The sequence below is a fragment of the Microcaecilia unicolor genome, chromosome 5, assembly GCF_901765095.1.
Source record: "Microcaecilia unicolor chromosome 5, aMicUni1.1, whole genome shotgun sequence".
In the NCBI taxonomy this organism is placed as follows: domain Eukaryota; kingdom Metazoa; phylum Chordata; class Amphibia; order Gymnophiona; family Siphonopidae; genus Microcaecilia; species Microcaecilia unicolor.
In genome coordinates, this window is record NC_044035.1 from 192,271,303 (window position 1) to 192,286,827 (window position 15,525).

At 45.3% G+C, this 15,525-nt stretch overlaps 1 protein-coding gene across 1 annotated transcript in view; it reads left to right on the forward strand.

The window, feature by feature from the left end:
• LOC115470474 (C-factor-like) overlaps positions 1-15,525 on the forward strand; it is a 306,672-nt gene that overhangs the window by 76,712 nt on the left and 214,435 nt on the right. Inside the window, exon 3 of the mRNA XM_030203679.1 lies at positions 11,181-11,232. Coding sequence (XP_030059539.1) covers positions 11,181-11,232 — 52 coding nt within the window. The remainder of the gene's footprint in view (positions 1-11,180; positions 11,233-15,525) is intronic.

Below are 15,525 nucleotides of genomic sequence, written 5' to 3' on the forward strand. Positions count from 1 at the left end.
ATTACAGGAGGACCTTGCGAGACTGGGAGAATGGGCGTGCAAGTGGCAGATGAAGTTCAATGTTGACAAGTGCAAAGTGATGCATGTGGGTAAGAGGAACCCGAATTATAGCTACGTCTTGCAAGGTTCCGCGTTAGGAGTTACGGATCAAGAAAGGGATCTGGGTGTCGTCGTCGATGATACGCTGAAACCTTCTGCTCAGTGTGCTGCTGCGGCTAGGAAAGCGAATAGAATGTTGGGTGTTATTAGGAAGGGTATGGAGTCCAGGTGTGCGGATGTTATAATGCCGTTGTATCGCTCCATGGTGCGACCGCACCTGGAGTATTGTGTTCAGTACTGGTCTCCGTATCTCAAAAAAGATATAGTAGAATTGGAAAAGGTACAGCGAAGGGCGACGAAAATGATAGTGGGGATGGGACGACTTTCCTATGAAGAGAGGCTGAGAAGGCTAGGGCTTTTCAGCTTGGAGAAGAGACGGCTGAGGGGAGATATGATAGAAGTGTATAAAATAATGAGTGGAATGGATCGGGTGGATGTGAAGCGACTGTTCACGCTATCCAAAAATACTAGGACTAGAGGGCATGAGTTGAAGCTACAGTGTGGTAAATTTAAAACGAATCGGAGAAAATTTTTCTTCACCCAACGTGTAATTAGACTCTGGAATTCGTTGCCGGAGAACGTGGTACGGGCGGTTAGCTTGACGGAGTTTAAAAAGGGGTTAGATAGATTCCTAAAGGACAAGTCCATAGACCGCTATTAAATGGACTTGGAAAAATTCCGCATTTTTAGGTATAACTTGTCTGGAATGTTTTTACGTTTGGGGAGCGTGCCAGGTGCCCTTGACCTGGATTGGCCACTGTCGGTGACAGGATGCTGGGCTAGATGGACCTTTGGTCTTTCCCAGTATGGCACTACTTATGTACTTATATATTCCAAATCTTAAAATATATATATACTAGTCGATAAGCCCTTTAAAGCGGGCGAGATTTGTGTTTTGCAAAATGTAATAATTCTCACCTCCATCCATCCATGTCCAGCAAACCTCCTCTCTCCCCTGCCCTCCCCTCCCCTGATCCATGTCCAGCAACTGTGCTCTCTCCCCTGCACTCCCCCCATGTCCAGCAGCCCTCTTGTATCCCCTGGCCTCCCCCCGTCCACCAACCATGCTCTCTCCCCTGCCCTCTCCCCATATCCAGCAACCCTCCTCCCCTCCCCTCCCCTCCATCGATCCATGTCCAGCAACCCTGTTCTCTCCCCTGCCCCCCCATGTCCAGCAGCCCTCCTCTCTCCACTGGCCTCAGCCCGTCCACCGACCCTCCTCTCTCCCCTGCCCTCCCCCATATCCAGCAACCCTCCTCTTTCCCTTGGCCTCCCCCCCGTCCACCAACCCTGCTCTCTCCCCTGCCCTCCCCCCATGTCCAGCAACCCTCCTCTCTGCCCTGCTCTCTCCCTATGTCCAGCAACCCTCCTTTCTCCCCCCTGCCCTCCCCCCATGTCCAGCTACCCTCCTCACCGCCGCTCCCTCCCGCCTTCGTGCGGGGCCCCCTGCACTGACATGAGAGCACCTCTCACCTCCGTGTGAAAGCACTGCAGGCAGTGATGACGGGGGGCGGGACAGAGAGGGAAACTGCGCGAAGGGGAGGGAACCGCCGAGGTCGCCACCGCTCCCCCCCCCCGAGGTTGCCGCTACTGGTGCCCCCCCCCCCCCCGGAGTCGCCGCTGCCGCCACCCCTCCATCCGGCCCGTCTCTTTGCTATTCAACTTACATCTCCGCAGCAGGCAGATCAGCTGAGCTGCTGTTGGCCTTCCTTCCCTGCCTGTGTCCCGCCCTCGGCAACGTTACGTCACACGAGGGCGGGACACAGGCAGAGAAGGAAGGCCAACGGGAGCTCAGCTGATCTGCCTGCTACGGAGATGTAAGTTGAATAGCGAAGAGACGGGCCGGGTAGAGGGGTGACGGCGACACGGGGGGGTACTAGCAGTGGCGAACTTGGGGGGGGGAGGGGCAGTGGCGACCCTCTAGCCCGTTTTAACGGGCTCAACGGCTAGTATATATATAAAACGCACCTCCAACGTTCCAGTGACACCTAATACCTGAAAACGATAGTCGACTTCATGGTTGCTTTGTACAGTGGCCTGTAGTAACTCGTGCTGTGTAATGTACTCCTGAGTGTGACGTATGTGTCTCTTGGTAGAGAAGCATGACGGCCTTGTGCTTGTGATAAAACATAATGGAGTAGTGGCGTGAGAATCGAGGAAGCCCGATTCAAATCTTACTGATTGTAATCTTGGCCTCAGGTACAGATTTAAAGCCTGATAGGCAAAGGATTTATGCCCCTAACTTTGAGTTCCTTTTACAAAGCCGCGGTAAAAATGAGCCTTACCGCAGCCTTATACAGGACTTTTCCCGCAAGCCGTTAGCATGTGGCTACTTTTAAACATTACTTTGGGAGAACTTGCAGCCTCTTTATTTTGTAGATGGTAAGAGCTTCTGCATTGAGAATGACTCGGGGACAGGGACAAAATGTATGCATTAACTGGTTATTACAGGAAGGCTTGTTCTCTGCCCCTGAAACACCTCTCAAAAAGATACAAAAACGTAGCGCGTGGTTAGTATGTGACATTTAGAAAGTACTGCGTGACACTGTAGTGCATCCTGCTGTTCTCCAGTTTTTACTGCCTAACATGGTTTATAGTAAAAGGGCCCCATCGAGACGCATCTAACTTGTCTCTTTGAAAAGTTACTAGGGCTGAGTGCGTAACTTTAAACTGAAAATTCCACTAAACTCCTAAAGTTTAGGAGTGTGAAAAGTGAGTGGCAGGAAAAAAAGGGAGACGTATGTGTTAGGTGGCGAGAGTCTGATAGGTACGGACGGGGAGAGGGATCTTGGGGTGATAGTATCTGAGGATTTGAAGGATTTGAAGGCGACGAAACAGTGTGACAAGGCAGTGGCTGTATGTAGAAGGTATGTAGAAGGTTGTTGGGCTGTATAGAGAGAGGTGTGACCAGCAGAAGAAAGGGAGTGTTGATGCCCCTGTATAAGTCATTGGTGAGGCCCCATCTGGAGTATTGTGTTCAGTTTTGGAGGCTGTATCTTGCTAAGGATGTAAAAAGAATTGTAGCGGTGCAAAGAAAAGCTACGAGAATGGTATAGGATTTGCGTTACAAGACGTATGAGGAGAGACTTGCTGACCTGAACATGTGTACCCTGGAGGAAAGGAGAAACAGGGGTGATATGATACAGATGTTCAAATATTTAAAAGGTATTAATCCGCAAACGAACCCTTTCCGGAGATACGAAGGCGGTAGAACGAGAGGATATGAAATGAGATTGAAGGGGGCAAACTCAAGAAAAATATCAGGAAGTATTTTTTCACGGAGAGATGCTTGGAATGCCCTCCCGCGGGAGGTGGTGGAGATGAAAACGGTAACGGAATTCAAACATGCGTGGGATAAACATAAAGGAATCCTGTTCAGAACAAATGGATCCTCAAGAGCTTAGCCGAGATTGGATAACAGAGTCGGTAGTGGGAGGCGGGGCTGGTGGTTGGGAGGCGGGGATAGTGCTGGGCAGACTTCTACGGTCTGTGCCAGAGCCGATGGTGGGAGGCGGGGATAGTGCTGGGCAGACTTCTACGGTCTGTACCCCTGAAAAAGACAGGTACAAATCAAGGTAAGGTATACACAAAAAAGTGGCACATTTCTTGGGCAGACTGAATGGACCGTGCAGGTCTTTTTCTGCCGTCATCTACTATGTTACATAGAGGGGCATAATTGAACGAAAACGCCTATCTCCATGGGCGTTTATCTCCGAGAACGGGTCAGTGAAGGGGCGGACCGAACCGTATTTTCGAAAAAAATAGACGCCCATGTTTTATTCAACAATGTGTGAGCTGGGCGTTTTTGTTTTTCAGCGATAATAGAAAATGAAAGCGCCCAGCTCAAAAACGAATAAATCCAAGACATTTATTTGTGGGAGGGGCCAGGATTCGTAGTGCACTGGTCCCCCTCACATGCCAGGACATCAACCGGGCACCCTAGGGGGCACTTTTACAAAAACAAAAAAAAAGGTCAAAGAGCTCCCAGGTGCATAGCACCCTTCCCTTGTGTGTTGAGCCCCCCAAATCCCCCTCAAAACCCACTGCCCACAAGTCTACACCATTACTATAGCCCTAAGGGGTGAAGGGGGGCACCTACATGTGGGTACAGTGGGTTTGGGGGGGTTGGATGACTAATAAGCATTAAGCAGCACAATTGTAACAGGTAGGGGAGGGATGGGCCTGGGTCCACCTGCCTGAAGTCCACTGCACCCCCTAACAACTCCTCCAGTGACCTGCATACTGCTGCCAGGGAGCTGGGTATGACATTTGAGGGTGAAAATAAAAATGTGTGAAACATCATTTTTTTGTGGTGGGAGGGGGTTAGGTACCACTGGGGGAGTCAGGGGAGGTCATCCCCGATTCCCTCCAGTGGTCATCTGGTCATTTAGGGCACTTTTTGGGGCCTTATTCGTGAAAAAACAGGGTCCAGGAAAAGTGTCCTAAATTCTAGCTAAAAACGCATACTTTCTTCCCATTATCGCTGAAATGCGCCCATCTTTGTTCGGCAGATAACCACGCCCCAGTTCCGCCTTCGCCACACCTCTGACACGCCCCCATAAACTTTGTCCGCATCCGCGACGGAGTGCAGTTGAAAACGCCCAAAAATCGGCTTTCGATTATACCGCTTTATTCGTTTTTGTGAGATAAACGTCCATCTCCCGATTTAGGTCGGAACTTGGGCGTTTTTCTCGTTCGATTATAAGCTGGATAGTAACATAGTAGATGACGGCAGAAAAAGACCTGCATGGTCCATCCAGTCTGCCCAACAAGATAAATTCATATGTGTATACCTTACCTTGATTTGTACCTGTCTTTTCAGGGCACAGACCGTATAAGTCTGCCCAGCAGGATTCCCCACCTCCCAACCACCAGTCCCGCCTCCCATCACCGGCTCTGGCACAGACCATATAAGTCTGCCTTCCACTATCCTCGCCTCCCAACCACCAACCCCTCTTCCCTCCACCTGCTCCGCCACCCAATTTCAGCTAAGCTTCTGAGGATCCATTCCTTCTGCACGGGATTCCTTTATGTATATCCCACGCATGTTTGAATTCCGTTACTGTTTTCATCTCCACCACCTCCCGCAGGAGGGCATTCCAAGCATCCACCACCCTCTCTGTGAAAAAATACTTCCTGACATCTTTCCTGAGTCTGCCCCCCTTCAATCTCATTTCATATCCTCTCGTTCTACCGCCTTCCCATCTCCGGAAAAGATTTGTTTGCGGATTAATACCTTTCAAATATTTGAACGTCTGTATCATATCACCCCTGTTCCTCCTTTCCTCCAGGGTATACATGTTCAGGTCAGCAAGTCTCTCTTCATACGTCTTGGAACGCAATTCCCATACCATTCTCGTAGCTTTTCTTTGCACCGCTTCCATTTTTTTAACATCCTTCGCAAGGTACGGCCTCCAAAACTGAACACAATACTCCAGGTGGGGCCTCACCAACGACTTATACAGGGGCATCAACACTTCCTTTCTTCTGCTGATAACACCTCTCTCTATACAGCCTAGCAACCTTCTCGCATGTTACTATGTATTGAAGCCTCACCTGCAAGCCGGAAACGTCTCCCTTTGTGGTGGTGTAGATATCCGGTTTGCCCATGAGTGTCTGCCCCACCCTCGCGTCAAACGTGATGACGTCGAGGGCAGAGCTGACACTCAACGAATCAAGGAAGCCCATTGGTTAATCTCTGTTTCCACTCCACAACGCAGCCGTCATTCCCATACATTCAAAACCAAACAAAATCACCGCTGCACCCTGTCCCCCCGCCCACAGTCCCCCTCACTCACCCTCCCGCAGCCGCTCACTCATCGTTCCGCCGCACCCCCTCTCCTCTCCGACTCTGACCATGCAGCAGGACGATTACTACACACGAGTGGAAGTGACCCAATCAACTACAATGTAAGCAAGGAAGCCCATTGGTTAATCTCTGTTTCCACTCCCCAACACAGCCGTCATTCCCATACACTCAAAACCAAGCACACCAAGGAGCTGCTGATCCACATTGTCGGTTTTTTTTTCTTCTTCCATCTGAAACACATCTAAAGCTGTTTCTACTGGATAAACTGTGCCTTAACAGGTAAAAGACAAAAGGTTTTTGTTTTTGGCTTCTTACTGCACACCTTAATTTATTTGAAAGCTACCCATCTGTACAGTGGCGTAGGAAGGTGGGGCGGTCCGCCCCGGGTGCACGCCGCTGGGGGAGTGTCGGCTCCGCTGGTTCCCTGCTCACTCTGCCCCGGAACAGGTTACTTCCTGTTCCGGGGCAGGGAGAGCAGGGAACCAGCGGAGCCGACGCAGCTCCCAGCGACGTGCACTCGGGGCGGATCGGCCCTCCTGCCCGTCCCTCGCCTTCTATGCCAGTAAGAATGCGCTCCAGGGGGGGGGTGCGCGCACTGAGGGGGGGTGCGCAGCGGCGACCCGCCCCGGGTGTCAGCCACCCTCACTACGGCACTGCATCTGTACATATGAATATCATGAAATCGAAATTAAATATCACTAAAACAGCTTTAAAAATTATTCTACCTGGTAGAAACAGCAATTTTAAACTCTGTATTTTCAGATCATTTGTCAACAATACAAAGTTTATCCAGGTAAGTGCCCGTGGCTGCGTCAGCCCTGCCGTTGCCTGTCAATGTGTGTCACTGAAAGAGTATGAGGGAGCTCCAGCTGCCTGTGGGTCAGGACAGGACTTAGCTGCTGTACACCAGAAGCAATGTCTCCTTAGGTTGACAGCAAATAGCAACCCCCCCCCCCCCCCCCCCACCAAGCAAGGAGGGTGGGGACCCTGAAACTCTGAGGGAGGGTGGGGGGACCCTGAAACTGGAAGGGACCCTGGAACTCGGAGGCAGTGGGGATGACCCTGGAACTCGGAGGGACAGAGGGAGGGAAGGAGGGGGGACCCTGGAACTGGGAGGGAGGAGGGAGGGGCCCCTGGCACACACTGATTCTCACACACACACACTCTCTCTCTCACGGACACACTCGCACCCAGTCTCACTCTCTCTCTCACACACACACACACTCGCACATTCACTCTCTCTCACACAGTCAATCTCACAAACACTCTCTCAAACATACACACTCCGAGGAAAACCTTGCTAGCACCCGTTTCATTTCTGTCAGAAACGCACCTTTTTCACTTGTATATATAAGTGCTTTAACCTTACAAAAAAAAAAAACACTCAAAGGCACTATCGCCAGCAGACAATGCTGCATAACTTGGAGAATACGAGTGCCTTTCAAATCTCAGATCATCTTTGTCTTTTTCCATGGCCCTCCAGAGGGACAAACTGCATCCAAGGCCTCTACTGCAAGGTGGATCAAGGCAGCTATTGAAACTGCCTATATTTGTAGGAATCATCAAGGTGCCTCAGGTGTTGAGCTTGCTCAACACAGGCACAGATGACCACTTGGTTGAAGTCCTAGGAGAGATTTTAAGGTGGCGATGAGGTGGTTGCTCTATTTCTTTGTGAAGAATCACAGGTTAGACATGCTAGCCAGGGCCCGCTTGGACTTTGGCCAAGCAGTCATTGTTTTCTCTTACCCACTAGTTCTGATTGGGTACATCAGTTGTTCAGAACAGTATGGCCAAATGACGAGGAAGGTGAAATTGTCTTAAGCTGATAATTTTCCTTTTCTTTAGTCGGCTGTACCATTCTGAAACCTGGCCACAGAAGACTAAGACCTGGAGCTCACAGGTCGCTCTGCTCTTTCCCTTACAGTTTTTTAAAAAATTCTTGCATATGGGGGAGGGGGAGGTAGCAAGCGCCACGGCTTTGGTGTAGACTTGCATAATGATCATTGCAGCAGCAGTGGTTAATGGGGGAAGGGGTGTGTCAGAAGCTCTGAGAGAAGGACATTTCTCTGGGTAAGTGAGCATTTTTTATACTTTGTGCTTTTGGTGACTAAAGGGTTTGGGTTTAAAAGAGGTAAGGTAGGTTTATTGAAAAAGACAGTTAAAAAATCAAACTTTATTTAGTAGTCTCCCTACCCTTTTCCCCATAGTTTCTAAAACTTGAACCACAGCATTAACAGCCTATAGAAGGCACAGCAGGGCCTAGTTCAGCCTTGTCCCACCCACCCCTAGCAGATCGCTTCAATTACATTCTTCACTAATAGTTCTAATTAAGATAAGGGGAGTTTTCATTAGTGTTCATTAGCATTTTAATTGCATTCAATTACTTTCTGAGAAACAAACACTAAATAAATGTCACAATATATCATATAATCTTAAGGTTCTTCATATTGATCTAATATTCCTAGTACTAAGATGCAGACAGCAGTCCAGCAACAAGAGGAGAGCTATCCAGTATTTTGCATTGAGTGTCACTATGATTATCTCCCAGTTGGCAAGAGGTTATATGGATGTAAACGATGCAAAGAGCTCCTAGCATTCGGTGAACGAGTTTGTTCTCTTGAGACTAGAGTAACAGACTTGGAGAAGCTGAGGGAGACAGAGAAGTACAAAAGAGGAAGCCTTCAGGGAGAGAAGTCCCACTTCTAGTCTGGCAGCCCCTGTGCTGCCTTGGAGGAGGAAGGTCTCCTAAAAGGAGAGCATCACCCTGGTGAATAAGAAGTAATCCTGTAGCCCAGGACATGACCACCAGAGGATGTCATATCTTCTCGCACTGTGGATGTTTCTCCAGGAGCTTCTGTCCAGGAGGGAAGGGTTAGGACAGCTGTTGTAGTTGATTTGATCATTAGGCATGTACATAGCTGGGTGGCTGGTGGGCGTGAGGACATTTAGGGAATCCCAATAGAGAAGTTTCAATAATGGTGAAAGAAAGCCAGAAGTGTCTAATGGGAGAATAAAGAATGTAAATTATCCCCGTCAACTTCAAAGCAGCTTGTAGATGCAAGGGAAAAAAACAATTTGAATTGTCTCTATACAAATGCTAGAAAACTAAAAAAAACAAAGATGGGGAGAGTTGGGAGTATATAGCACTAAATGAAGAGGTAGATATAATAGGCATCTCGGAGACCTGGTGGAAAGAGGACAATTAATGGGACACTTAACAGGGTACAAATTATATTGCAGTGATAGTGGATCAAATTGGAGGGAGGTTGAGCTATATGTTAAAGAGGGAATTGAGTCAAAATAAATATTCTACATGAAACAGCAGCATGGAATCTTTATGGATAGAAATTCTATATTTGAAAGGAAAGAATATACTGGTAGGGCTGTACTACTGTCAGCCAGGACAGAATGAACAGACAGATAAACAAATGTTTACAGAAATTAGGAAAGCTGACAAATTGGGCAGCATTATAATAGTGGGTAACTTTCTTCAATTACCCCAATATTGACTGGATAAATGCTTCATCAGGGAGCACTAGAAGGTAAAATTCTTAGACATAATAAATGACTGCTTCTTCTAGCAACTGTTCCAAGAACTGACAAGAAGGGGAACTATTTTAGATCCAGTCCTTGGTGGAATGCAGGGTAAGGTACAAGAGGTAACTGATGGATCCGCTGGGAAACGGTGATCAAATTTGAGCTGATATCTAGAGTGAAGTCACTAAAGAAATCTACTGTAGCAGCATTCAACTTTCAAAAGGGTGACTGACAAAATGAGGAAAAAGCTTACAGGGTCTGCTGCAAAGGTTAGGACTTTAAATCAGGCATGGATGTTGTTTAAAAATACCATCGTGGAAGCCCAGACCAGATGTATTCCACGTATTAACAAAGGTGGAAAGAAGAGCAAATGACAGCCAGGTGAACTGAAAGAGGCTATTGGAACCAAAAGAGCATCCTTTCAAAGAATGAAAAAGGGATCCAAATGAAGAAAATAAGAAGCAACACAAGCAGTGTCAAGCTAAATGCAAAGCACTGAAAGAAGGGTAAAAGAATATGAAAACAAATTTACAGTGGAGACAAACTCAGGGGCCCTTTTACAGAGCAGTGGTAAGCCTAATGTGTGCTTCGCTCGCTATTCCTGGACTACAAATATGCAAAAGTGCTCTGTCATCTTTTTTGGAAAGAAGTATGAGCAAGTAAGATCAACAGTGCTTGTTAAAGGATCACAGTGACCTTTTGGGCATAAAGAACTAATGCCTAGCCCAGAGCGTCCAGTAGACTTCTCTCATGTATTCTGAATTGTGCCGGAGCCTCTAGAAGATTTAATACCTGAGAGCTTAAAATGTCTCTTAATATATGATGTGTATATCAAGAAGGCCACACAAGTCTTCCCTTGGCTTACAAAAAGGATGATTTTGGAGTCCCTGATCCTAATCTAACCTTGCCATGTAGTGTGAGATAATGCTCTGCCTGTCACTCACCGATGAACTGGTGTCTCCTACATTACTTTTATTTATTTGTTGCGTTTGTATCCCACATTTTCTCACCTATTTGCAGGCTACGTTTGCAGGAAAGGATAAAAGTCCCTGTTCATAGTAGCCTAGGGATTCTTTGTTCTCCAGAAGCATCCAGAAAACAGGATGGGTCTCAGGAGGCAGCCTGGAAGCAGAATTCCTAAAGGCTATCTGGTCAAAAACACACAGACAGCTGTAGCCTTAAGCCAGCTAGGTTTAACAGTGGAGAATGTTGAAGGAAGAGTAGATGAGACCCATGAGGGTTCTGGGCTGAAGGAACAGGAAGTACCATAGGGGAGCCATTAGGTCCACCTACCCTAGGAGCCTTTCCTCAGTAGAGTGGGCCCAAGGAGATGCACCCTAAACTACTACTAAGAGACTCAAATATCTTGTATTATTTGCTATATTAATACCACAAGTTAAGTATAAGGTGCAGTCCCCCATCCCATTCTGCATTTCAATAAACAAGGGAGTTGGCACAATGGCTTGACACTTATCACATTCTAATTCTTGCATTAAATACTTACCACAGTTCAGTAAGAGGGGCCCAAAATAGAGCAGAAGTTGTACCCCCTCCTCAAAAGAAGAAACAGAAGGGGTTAGATCTCTGACACAGGCACAGAGAGTGGGAAAGACCTTAGATGTTTAACATGTGGCTCTGAAAGCTAAATATGCTGTAGATTTATCCCTTGTTATAAATTCTCAGTTAATTTTTCTGCTAAAGCTATGATGCTCATTTTCTACATGTTTACTTTCAGGAATTAAAGGACTTGGCTGCCAAGCATCCAAATATTGTCGTGGTCAAGCTCGGTATGTATGTTTACTGCTCCTTAATTACTCAACACTGCACCTTATGCCTGACCTCTGATACTTTTTTTTTCTTTTAATTTTGTTTTTATTAAATTTTAATTACTTATACAACTCAAAAAGAGGAGAAGGCATAGCCATAATCTATAAATCTCAATTCACAGTCACAACAACAGCAGAATCTATTCTTCCCCAACTTGAAATAGCCTCGGTCAGAATCAACCACTCAACCTTACGTGACCACCTAAACCTGATCCTATTTTACAGACCCCTGGGCAATTGGGAAGATTCACAAACGCACTTTATGAACTTCATATTGAATACTTGCTTCTCCACCCAGAACCTTCTCATAGCAGGAGACATCAACCTTCACCTTGAAGATACTAACTCAATCAATGTACGCAAATGCAAAGACTTCCTCCAACTATGGGAGCTCCACTGGCCAAACACGCAACCCACCCACAACAAAGGACACACACTAGATATCATCACCCACAAATTCTCATCAGAACCAAATATCACATGAATAGAAACAAAATGGACAGCCATGCCATGGTCCGACCACTACAGAGCAAACCTCTCCCTTCATTGGAGAACAAAAAAAACACAACAAAAACAAAAACAACAAACCTATACCACGAGTGGCAAAATAGACCCAATTACATTCTGGCAACAATTCTACATCGATGAATGGACAACACCAACAGAATCACCCCAATTCCTCCAAGAATGGGACAACAGATGCAGAACATTACTAGACAATATAGCACCACCTCACATAGAAAAAACTCAATACCATGGTTTAACGAAGAATTGAAAGAACTAAAAACACAGGTCAGAAGATTAGAAAGAGCATGGAGTAAGAAAAAAGACGAACACACACTCAAAGCCTGGAAACAACTACAAAGAAAATACAAATACACTATCAGACAAACCAAAATAGGACCAAACTACAAGGACACACACAAACTATTCTTACTCGTAAACAAACTACTAAATACTACACTGGTGACCTCCAATAATACAGATACCCCATCTGCAACCAATCTTGCAAATTACTTCAACGAAAAAATTATAACGCTCCAACTCATGATACCTAGCAACGTAAGTGAGTACACTGACATCCTTGAATGCCTAGACCCAATACCCGGGGAACACCCAGGAGACCGATCATGGACCAAATTTGACACGCTCTCGTCAGATGAAATCTCTCAATGGCTTGGAAGATACACTAAATTGCAATGCAAACTAGACATTTGCCCTACTAGCCTAATAAGATCGGCCCCTAAACAATTCAAAACAGACCTCACGAAACACATAAACTACATGCTTCAAAATGGCCTGTTCCCCACAGATAAAGGAAACATCTTACTTACCCCTCTGCCTAAGGACACTAAGAAAAGCACAATGGACCTAACCAATTATCGCCCAATAGCATCTATCCCACTCATAACCAAAGTCATGGAGGGCATAGTGACGAAACAACTCACTGAATACCTAAATAAACACTCAATTCTACACGAATCTCAATGAGGATTTCGATCGAATCACAGCACTGAAACTGTTCTAATGTCTGCAATGAACTCATTCAAACAAGCAATTGCAACTGGCAACAACATACTCCTCTTACAATTTGACATGTCCAGTGCCTTCGACATGGTTAATCTTGGAATACTATTACATATACTAGAATACTTCGGCGTAGGAGGTACATTTCTTAATTGGTTCAGAGGATTCCTGACCACAAGATCATACCAAGTAAAAATGCACATGGACATATCAGCCCCATGGACACCCCAAGGATCCCTCTCACCAACCCTCTTTAACTTAATGATGATACCTCTAGCCAAACTACTAGCCAATCAAAACCTCAACCCCTACATATATGCAGACGATGTCACGATTTATATCCCGTTCAAACATGAGCTAAAAGAAATCACCAACGAAATCAACCAAAGCCTCCAAATCATGCACTCCTGGGCGGACACATTCCAGCTAAAACTTAATTTCAGAAAAAACACAATGTCTTGTACTCACTTCACAACACAACACAAACAACTTCACCACTATAACGACACCATATTGTTCGCTTCCCGTCTCACAATATCTGAAAATACTTGGCGCTACCATTGATCGAACCTCACACTCGATACCCACGTGAGGAATACGACAAAAAAGATGTTCTACTCCATGTGGAAACTCAAAAGAGTAAAACCTTTCTTCCCAAGATACATCTTCCGTACCCTAGTACAATCAATGGTAATAAGTCACTTGGACTACTGCAACGCACTGAATGCTGGCTGCAAAGAGCAGAATATCAAAAAACTCCAAACAGCCCAGAATACCGCCACCAGATTCATATTCGGAAAAACTAAATATGAAAGTGCAAAACCCCTAAGAGAGAAACTTCACTGGCTCCCACTTAAGGAACGTATCGCGTTCAAGATATGTACGATTGTTCACAAAATCATCCACGCAGACGCCCCAACCTACATGCTAAACCTCGTGGACCTGCCTCCCAGAAACGCCAAAAGATCATCCCGCAAACTTCTCAATCTGCACTTCCCCAGCTGCAAAGGACTAAAATACAAACTGACACATGCCACTACCTTCGCTTACATGAGCACGCAGCTGTGGAATGCATTACATATTGACTTGAAATCTATTGACGAAGTAACCAACTTCCGTAAATCCCTGAAGACATATCTCTTCAACAAGGCCTACAAAGAAAACCCATAATCTTACTAAACTACCTTGCCAACCCAACCAGTCAAGAAAATCTACCTTCTGCACCTACCCACCCAACTCTCTTCTTTTTCCCCTTACTTAATCTTTGTATATCACTAATTGTACCTGCTATCCTGGAATGACAATGTCATAACAGAACTCTGTAAGCCACATTGAGCCTGCAAATAGGTGGGAAAATGTGGGATACAAATACAATAAATAAAAAAAATAAAATGAATAACTGGAAATTTGTAATATTACATTCAAACAGTTTCCTTTATATACAGTGAAATAATCTAAATCTCATAGACCACAACATAGGAAAACAACCCTACCAGATCCAAGAAAGGAAAATAAAATAAAATCATATAATTATACAATTATATAATGTATATAGTTAGACTAATCTACATGGGAATTGCCACCACCCTATTTCATTTCTCCAAGCTATCTTATGCAGTGCCCTTTCTGTTAATCATATTCACATTTACATTTACTTCTTCTTTAGAAACCAAAAATTCCTCAAGCTGCCTCGAGTCAAAGAATTGAAAATTTTTTGATTGTGAATATTTCTGGGTTATTTCCAGTCCCCGAGACACCCCCAGATCAAATGGAGGTATCTCGAGCACAGGAAACTCCCTAAGGCTGCTTTTAATACATTCACCTCGTATATCTGAACTCCTTACTTACCAGAGCTGTGTACTAGCACATAAGTAGCCAAGAACACATACTAAATATAGTTAAGAGTATAAGAAAGTATCTTTTATTTCTTAGGCATCAAGTATAATTACAATTAGCCATTAGTCTGCAGACACAATTTACAGAACACTATTTGTCATGAGAAATACCATTCAATTGGTTATAGGAATATAATATCCCAGCTGCAAACAGGTGCTTTCTGGGTTTTAATTGTATGTGATATATCTTACCACTCAAGGGTATTCAGGGGAAAGCAATTGGGTCATTTGCCAATTCTATTGCGCTGCATCAGTTTCCCCTGGAGAGAGAGTAGTGCCACGACCCCTCTCTAACCTGAAGCAGGAAGTACCCTAACTTTTATATGTTCATACAGGATATCGGTAATATGACAGTAAGCACATCTGATAGGATCTATGTTATGTCATGGTGTTAACACTGATTGGCTTATGCTAATGAGTAGCTTCAAATCTTAAACATGTTCTCATCTTTAGCTTGCTTAACCACAAACTTTTGCAATTCCCTTACACCTGGTCCACTAACCACCAACTTTTCCTTTCCCACCATGTTGCTAAACAATGCCACTCTGTCAGTTAGACCCCCACCCTTGTGATTTCCTATTGTTCTCTGCAGTGCTCCAACACTGGAGGTCAAATCAGAGTTACACAGGCCTGCAAGCTTTTCTCTCATTTCGGAGCCTGAACCAAAGCTAGGCATGGGACCAAGGCTCATAGCTGTAGCACTATTATACAATTGATATAATAGTCGACAAATACATGGAAATTTAAGGACAAAATTAGCCCCTAATACTAAAGTCTGTTGACAGGATTGCCTCAGACAAAACTTTAATTTCCAATGTATTTTTTTACATCA